The following is a 9442-nucleotide window of genomic DNA, read 5'->3' on the forward strand; positions in this document are numbered from 1 at the left end:
GTATTCACCTCATTGTTTGCATTTAATCCTCTTAATTCTTTGGTTCTGCTATTATATCCTGATCAAATGGAAACATTTTATTAATTTTCTTATTCTTTTCTCTGTTTTATAGTTTCTCCTATTAACTCATTCTTAGCATAACTCTTCACATATATTATACCTAGTTTTTTAGCAATAGTATATAAATATTTTAATCTATATTGATTAAAACGTTCTTCCATTTTAAGACAACCAATTTATTATAAAAAAAATTAATAAACACCTATTCCCTTTATGTAAATTTGATTACAAGTGTCTTTGATAATGCGTTTTAGTATAATATCTACCACACTCACATAGCAAACGCTTACAATTTGTATAGATTTTACATTGTTTACATCTTCTATCAGGATTTTTGTACTTATAAAATTCATCGGAATGTTTAAATTCTAAACACACAGAACAGCGAATGTCATCCATTTATTTAAGAAAATATATTTTCAATTGATTTAGCCAGATAATTTAATTCTCAATAAACCTAGTTTAGCTAAAGTTAAAATTTTATTCTCATGTTCTTTAAATTGATAATTCTTTATTCCTAATCATAATTCTTTCAAACTCATTGGTTGCTGAGCCCTCTGATCTGTATAAACCTTTCACTCTTCTTTGAAATTTGTTGATTTCTGATTGATGGGTTGAAATAACTTGATTCATTTATTTATTCCCAAAATTTTTTAATTTAGAAATTTAATACAAAATAGGATTATAAATAAAATTGCATTAAATAGCTCGACATTTTTTGTATGAAAATATCACAATTATGTATGTAGGCTATAAAATAAACTTAGATAATTGGTAGCAATATTGCTATTATAGTGTTAGAAATTAATGATGGGGTAAAATTATCTGTTATTGTATATTACCATTGATAATATTTTCCCTTTAGGAATATTAACTACTTGAATTTTTTCAGTATCTTTAAATGTCGGACCTTTTTTACTAGTTTTCATTTCTAATAATTCATTTTTAGAATAGTCGTTAATACCTTTCTTCTCAAATATAGGTTTAAAATCATCTTGAAATTTTATATATTTTAAGTTTTAGTCATATATCAACTTATCTTCTTTTGTTTCTATTACCATCGAACTAAACTCTTTGTTCATTTCGTCTATACCACTTTCATCATTGTGTTTAGATGCTTGCCTTGTAATAATTTTTTTTTATATTCCTGTTCTCTGGCTAATAATTTATCAATTATTTCTTGATTTCTAAAATTGGAGTATTTATATATTTCTTTAGTAATATGTGTGGATCATATACTACAAAAGTAATTACTGATATAACATGGTTATTTCAGTAATTACTTTTGTAGTATATGATCATAATATAATAAAAAATAAGTAGTATTAAAATTAATATAATATTCATTATCTGTTTCTAGGATCTAGCTTTTTCACGGCAGAGGAAATGGAAAAAAGAACGGCAAGAAAAAAGTTCAGTGTCTAGAGTTTTGCAAGTCGTACCCATATGCTTGCACATCAGAGCCTGCCACCAAAATAATGAAGCNCCTTTCTTCTCAAATATAGGTTTAAAATCATCTTGAAATTTTATATCTTTTAAAGTTTTATTCAAATATCTACTCATCTTCTTATTGTCGTCTTTTGTTTCTATTACCATCGAACTAAACAATTTGTTCATTTCGTCTATACCACTTTCATCATTGTGTTTAGATGCTTTGTCTTGTAATAATTTTTTTTATATTCCTGTTCTCTGGCTAATAATTTATCAATTATTTCTTGATTTCTAAAATTGCAGTATTTATATATTTCTTTAGTAATATGTGTGGATCATATACTACCAAAGTAATTACTGATATAACATGGTTATTTCAGTAATTACTTTTGTAGTATATGATCATAATATAATAAAAAATAAGTAGTATTAAAATTAATATAATATTCATTATCTGTTTCTAGGATCTAGCTTTTTCACGGCAGAGGAAATGGAAAAAAGAACGGCAAGAAAAAAGTTCAGTGTCTAGAGTTTTGCAAGTCGTACCCATATGCTTGCACATCAGAGCCTGCCACCAAAATAATGAAGCAGCAGTTGGATATACAAATCCAACTGCTGCTCTATTGAGATTCCTGAGGTAAAAATGTTTTAGCATAAACCCACTGAAGTGGAAATAGAGTGCAATAAAAACAGTGAAAATTGCACACTAACCATCGCAAAAGAGTTTCTTAGTGGTAAAAAATTTACATGCGAATGAAAACTTTAATTAAAAAATAAAGTGGTACAGGGTGTCTACCAGTGCTATAATTCCTATAAAAGTACTATATTTGAAAAATGGTGCTGTAAATCCTATAATAGTACTGTAATTTTGAATTTTAATAAATAAGTCCTATAAATTATTTCATTTCATAAATTTAATTAATTTCATTTTAAACACATTTCACTATTTTAAAACAACTTCTTTCAACAGTAAAGCCTCAAACATCTTGTGCACATAAAGCTGCTACAAATCATCGATAAGGAAATGGAAGATAGAAAAAAAAGCGATCTTAAAGATGCAAATACTTTAATGTGAAAGTGATTTAAAGACCAGGCTGTTGTAAACCTGGCCGATATGCTGCCACCAAATTCTAATCTTTAAAGTTGCTGGGTTTGGGTTCCAATACAGATATGCTGACTTTCAAGTTTGTAGCGTGAAAATGACTGAGTCTTCAACGAAATGGTTTTAATATCCAAACAGAAAGACGACTTCAGGTTAAACATTCAACTTCGTATATTTAATAAACAATAACGAGAAACTTGGTAACGATACAAGAATATTGAAATAATTTAGTTACTGGTATGTTACATAAAGATTTAACAATACGTCTGCTCTGAACGATATCTCAATTTGTTCTGTTCTTACAACAACTAAAAACTATTAAACTCTACATTTCTGACGTCATATCTCTTAATGATATCCCTATACGTTTAGAACGCCAATCAACACTAATTGGACTCCCGGAATCTCGGAAACAAATTCATGTCGCTAAGTACAGATTATCGAAGGTTAACTAATTACTGCTTAAAATAGAAGGTACTTCACCCCAGTGCGTTGACATCAGGAAGTAAAGCTTGGGAACCTTAACTAACAATTTCCACGAAGCGCAATATTTTTCTCACTTAATTTCGTAATAATAAAACGAGCTAGTTTACTTTCATGCTTTTGTTGTCATGCTATGGGCTATACTTAATGCAAAAACGTTTCAATTTACTCATAAATTTAGGAAATTCAGTCATATATTTTTGTTAGAAAAAGTTGTATAAATTCTATAAAAGTACTATAATTTGAGAAAATAAATTCAGTAGACACCCTGGTATTAACATGTCATTATTTCTATGCTGCAGATGCCTTTAGCTGAAGAATTGGATGAGATATTCATCATTACAGGCCCATCTAATTACACTGAAGTTTTGAAATCTTATGCCTTTGTTGACAAAACATTACACATTAGAAGCATAGTCCAAGATAAGGGTCCAATTCGGTTTTAGGCTCCCTTTCGCTGTGGAAAATCAACAAATAGCAACATGATCAAGTATTTTCTGGCTATAGAAGTTGACAGTGAAAGAAACAAAATTGAGAATGTGACAAAGAATGAAGTTGGAAAGTGGGTTGAGAAGGAAATTCAAAAGGAGATATTCCAACACTTCAAGAACCTAAACATATTTAAATGTCAACATGAAACCAAACACACTGATGATGAATGCACGAAAGGAGAATGTTTACACAGAAACATCCTGTCAATTTTATAAGTTTTAAAGATGTCACATATCTTAGTAATGAATTAGAGGTATCACTGAAGAAGTCTATTCAAGATACGTTTCTGCAACATCCCTATCTTGGAGAAGATGCTCAAAGTCGTTTACCTCCGACCTCCAGGAAAAAAATTTCTCTGTGTACTGAGTCATATAAAGAGATGCGATTTTCATCCTTAAAATTTTTGGCAGTGTGCTTGAAAATACAATTTCAGAAAAAATCCTCTGTGTTGGTAGACGAATATGATGCTCCACTCACGTGTATGCTAAGCGATAGCACAGTTGATGAGAAGCAGGTGCAGTCTATCATAAATCATATTGGATATGTGATTGGCTCAGTTCTGATAGATAATGACGTCATCTCTGGTGGTGTGGTCAATGCCTCGATGGAAATGAAGGGGACTCTATCATGCCATGCTAACAATGTGATGGCCTGTACCTTTCTGGAGGATCCTATCTATAAAGATTACCTTGGATTTACAGCGACAGAAGTGGAAGAGTTGCTTAAAAAACCTTTATTTCAGAAGTTGGATAAGGTGGACATTCAGGAATTTTACAAGGGTTATAAAGTGTTGAACTTCAATATAAAAATATACAACACTTATTCCATTGTGGTGTACCTGTAGAGGCTGTTGGTTCCGCCAGCTCAGATAGCATGAAAAGCCGAAGTAGAAGGATCGAGGATTGGATCGAAGACCGAAGGTAGGAGGACGAACCGAAATAGTTCCTGCGCGGATGAATACCGGCGGAGGAGCATCAACCGGCGGCCAAGGCAGGGAGTGAAAAGGCTGATGTCCATTACTTAAGCAGATGACAGTTTGCCTTCAAAAGGGTTGTTGTGCAGCGTCCGAGACTTCGTCCCGATATCCCGTTTCTACCCGGTGACGCCCACCTGCAGTATGAGATATTTATAATCAAAAGTTTAAGTTTTAATTGTTCTTTTGAAAAGCAACTTTTAATGTTTTTTAAAGAATAACTTGTTAATTGGAGTTTGTGAAGTTTCTTGATGGTTCGTTAACTTTTACTATTAAAGAGGATGTTTCATTGCCATATTGTTTCATTTGAAAGTCTTACATTCCCATCACCGAAACTTATACAATTGGTGACCTGTAAACGAATACGTATATTTCTGTTTCTGCAAACTGCTTTTGAGAAATTCTACTAGTTGATGGATTACGGAGAAATGCTGGTACGTTTCAAGCTTTAAAGTTTTTTGGCAAGCCGTGAGTACAAATTACTTCTATTCTTGGACTTATACATTTCGGATTAATGCAAAAAATGCCCGAATCTGCGGAAACTGCTGATCAACAAATTGCTCGTATCACTGTAAAGCCGCCACCTTTTTGGAGAGCTAATCCCGAATTGTGGTTCAGACAAATTGAAAGTCAGTTCACTCTTGCTGGAGTAACTACAGAGTCAACGAAATTTCACCATGTAGTTTCTGCTCTACAACCGGAGGAACTGGCGATTATCAGCGATATTGTTATCAGTCCACCTGTGGATGAGCCTTTCACCGCACTTAAAAAAAGATTGTGTGCTCAATATGTTGAATCTGAAGCTCAACGCTTTGATTTCGGGGATGCAACTTGGCGACCGCCGTCCTTCAAGACTGCTTCTGGAAATGAGGAATAAAGCCGGCGCGAGAATTAACGATGAACTTCTTAAATCTTTATTTTTGCAGAGATTGCCTACTAATGTTCAACAGATTTTGGCGATTTCCAACGATAACCTGGACAAGCTGGCGGCAATGGCGGATGGTATCATGGCTACAACAACTAACGCACAGTCAGTCAGCGTAATTGCTGGTTCGACGGATCAGACGGATTTACGGTCTTTATTGACAGAGATCACTGCTCGTCTCTCACGGTTGGAAGCTCGTACAAGTGACCGGTCAAGAAGTACTAGTCAGAAACGCTCTACAAGCCGAAGCCGACAGTCTGCAAATTCACAGTATTGCTGGTATCATAAAATATTCAAACAACGAGCGACAAAATGCCGACCTCCATGTTCGTTCCTTCCGGAAAACTGCTGAGGCCGTCATCCAGTCAAAAGGGTGACGGCGAGGCGATGTTATCTGACGGACAAGTCTACATCCTCACGTTATCTCATCGATACGGGTGCTGACGTCTCTGTGATACCTCGTGCTGCCTATGCATCCAGTGACCATTCTTCACAGATGAAGTTGTTCGCCGCAAACGGTACGACCATTCCAACGTTTGGCCAACGCCTGTTGAAATAAGACCTCGGACTCAGAAGAGAGTTCAGCTAGCCTTTTATCATCGCTGCCGTGCCTCATCCAATTATCGGAGCTGACTTCTTACTCAATTTTGGTTTATTAGTAGACGTCAAAAATGCTGCAGTAATTGATCCTTTGACCAAGTTGCAAACAAGAGGTACCCGGTAAGCTGGGAATGCTTCAACGGTAAAGGTAATTTTAGAGAACTCTAAATTCCACAATTTGTTCTCAGAATTTCCTGCTCTGATTAGGTCAGGTGTCACGCCAAGAAAAGTTAAGCATGGAGTATAACATTGGATACAGACAAAAGGACCTCCTGTTTTTTCGAAACCCCGACGTTTATCGCTAGATAAGTTAAAAGCTGCAAAACAAGAGTTTGAATTTCTGGTAGCATCAGGGGTTTGTCAGCCTTCCAAAAGCTGTTGGGCAAGTCCGTTACATATGGTGCTAAAAAAGAATGGCGACCATGTGGTGATTTTCGTCGTCTTAATGGTGTAACAGTGCCACATAGGTACCCTGTTCCCCACATGCAAGACTGTTTTCAGGTTTTGGAAGGTAAAAGGATATTTTCTACCTTGAACCTGGAAAAAGCGTATTATCAGATTCCGGTAAGCAGCGAAGACGTGCCAAAGACTGCGGTAACAACCCCGTTTGGATTATTCGAGTTTTTGTATATGCCGTTTGGATTATCAAATGCTGCCGCAACTTTCCAACGCTTCATTCATCAAGTTTTAGGTGAGTTCGAATTTTGTGTACCTTATTTTGATGACGTATTAGTAGCTTCGAAGAACGAAGAAGAACATTTAATACATTTAAAACGAGTTTTTCAACGTTTTGCTCAATATGGTGTAACACTCAACGTAAGCAAATGTGTCTTGGGACAGGCTTCAGTAGAATTCCTGGGGCATAGTGTAACGGAAAAGGGTATTACTCCGCTTCCTGATAAAGTTTCTGCAATTGCTAATTTTCCTCAACCAGTTACAATAAGAGAGCTGCGTCGATTTCTTGCGGTCTTGAATTTTTATAGAAGATTCATACCTAGAGCTGCCCACACTCAAGCAATTTTAAACGAATATTTAAAAGGTGCTAAGAAAAATGATAAAAGCGCGATCAAGTGGTCGGAGGAAGCAGTTACTGCCTTTGAGAAGAGCAAGAAAGAATTGGCGAATTCAACCACGCTGTACCATCCTGTCATGAATGCACAGTTGGCGATGGTGGTAGACGCTTCAGATACTGCGATGGGTGCTGCTTTGCATCAGCAGATCGAGAAAGAGTGGCAACCACTTGGTTTTTATTCAAAGAAGCTTGCACCATCTCAAAAAAAGGATTGATCGATGAAAGAATGAATCGATGGATTAGACACATAAATGTGAAGCATAAAGAAAAGGTAAGACCAAAAAATGATGACTGCAAACCAGAGAAGTACTGGATTGACCAAGGCATTAATCTGAGTAAAGTTTTAGGGATTACCAAATTATTAGAAATGGCTGTGGTCCTTTGTGGTAGTGGAACTGTAACAGTTCAAGCAATAGAAAACAAGATGACAATTTGCCATTTATTCAGCCTTAGAAAACTACTCAGTGAACCTGATGATGTTGTTCTGAATGACGAGTTGGTTGCATTGTTTTTCCATTTCTTGAAAAATCGTGGTTACTTGTGCATTACAGAGAAGACTGCGAATATAATCACTTTGTCTGTACCAAACAAGGAGATTCAAATTTCTTTAATCAGAGATATATTTAATTCAGGATTGTATGCGAAACTATATCGTCTGGATCATAAAAACTACATCGATGCATTAAAGAAACTTGGCATGGATGCTGAATTTACATTTGAAGATTTTGCAAACTCAATTGTAAGCTTGTTTCCACAAAAATCATGGGCAAAAACACACGATGAATTCAGAGGCATCATGTTTGCTTTTGCATATAAGGATGATATGTTTAGCAAAGTACAAAGTGAATGCTATGTTGTACCTGAGAGACGATCTAGAGCTGATCTTGTCATCATAAAAAAAGATGGAATTGGCATAACTGCGGATATTGCATCTGGTAACGATAGTGCAGAAGAGGCTTTGCAAAAAATTTTTGTTAACCAATATTTCAAAGCTTTTCCTGATAGCATTGAACAAAAAATTTACATTGGCTTGCTGTTCAATTATTCCAATGGTAGCGCAAATATCTGTTCAAAAGTAACTTCTGGAAAAATTCCTAACACGGAGATAACAGCAGCGAAATTCAACGAGTTCAAGATTATGCATTGCAGCGCACGGATTAAAAAAACAAAAGTATGATAAACAAAACCAGAAAACAAAAGTATGAGAAGTGTAAGAAAAATGTAAAATAAGTTGTTTTGTTAAAAATCAACTTTTCTCTATGTCGTTGGTGCTCTCAGAGATAAATGTATAGTTACAAGGTAGCTAATAAATTTTAAATGTTTTTGTAAATTTTTTTTAAATAAATAAATTCTTCTTCTTTAAAACCTTAAATTGTAGTGGGCTCAGAAATCTGACTAAAAATTTATCGAACGCTCATGTAACACTTTTATGTTTTTTTGTATTATTTTATAACTTTTTTGCTTGTTTTTCTAGGGCTTTAAAATAGTTTAAGGAGTATGAGTGACAAGTTAGTCCTAAAAATCATATATTTTTTGTTAAAAATGCGTCCTTTAGTCGAATTGCGCTAATGTTTTTAGGAATTTAAAGTGAAGCGGTTTGCTTTGAATGTATGTATGTGTAAAATTTTGGTGGGTGTGGTACAGTTTTTTTATTAGCTCTTAATTTGGAGTGCATCAGGAGTAAATCGATGGTTTAAGAAGTGTGTTTTTTAGTAAGATTTATTAGTTGAATAAGTGTTTTTTTAATTAAAAAAAAGACATTTTTGGTTTCCCTAGAATTTGGTGTGCTAGAGTCAATGCTCTCATAAAATTACTAAGGGTCTCATTTTTGTATAAATTTATTGCTAAAGGTAGTGATTTTTTTATTGAAAATGTATTTTTATATGAATTTCGTTAATTATTCATAACTTTAAATGTTGGGTGCGAAGGGGCTTGTTTTTGCTTGAAAATATTATATTTTTGTGATTAGGTTACTAGTGCAAAAATTTGTAGCTTTTGTTAATATTTTTACCCCTTAAATTTAAGTGCGCTAGAAGTAATATATAGTATACTACTTTTATAAAAAATATATTAAAAAAATTGATAAATATTTAATTCCAAATCTATTAATACGTATGTATATTAAAATTGTATCAGCTATTGAGAAAAAAAAACTAAAAAATAATCACATTAAATAAGCACAATCTGGTGTAAATCATATTCTATCAGAAGCATGCGTTTATAAAACTCGACATTCGTTGAATAAAATGTTTTTTATTCAATAAAATGTTTTATTCATTTTTTTTTTTTACTAAATTGCAAATA

The 9442-nt window shown here is 33.9% G+C and overlaps 1 protein-coding gene across 1 annotated transcript; it reads left to right on the forward strand.

The window, feature by feature from the left end:
* Window positions 1-3712: 3712 nt before the first annotated feature.
* LOC122270291 (uncharacterized) lies at window positions 3713-8315 on the forward strand. The gene is made up of 5 exons (XM_071186454.1): window positions 3713-4408; window positions 5160-5367; window positions 5468-5745; window positions 6414-7105; window positions 7171-8315. The coding sequence occupies exons 1-5, from the start codon at window positions 3735-3737 to the stop codon at window positions 8313-8315; spliced, it is 2997 nt and encodes a 998-aa protein (XP_071042555.1). The 5' UTR covers window positions 3713-3734.
* The last annotated feature ends 1127 nt before the right edge of the window (window positions 8316-9442 follow it).

The sequence above is a fragment of the Parasteatoda tepidariorum genome, chromosome 10 (assembly GCF_043381705.1).
Source record: "Parasteatoda tepidariorum isolate YZ-2023 chromosome 10, CAS_Ptep_4.0, whole genome shotgun sequence".
Taxonomy (NCBI): domain Eukaryota; kingdom Metazoa; phylum Arthropoda; class Arachnida; order Araneae; family Theridiidae; genus Parasteatoda; species Parasteatoda tepidariorum.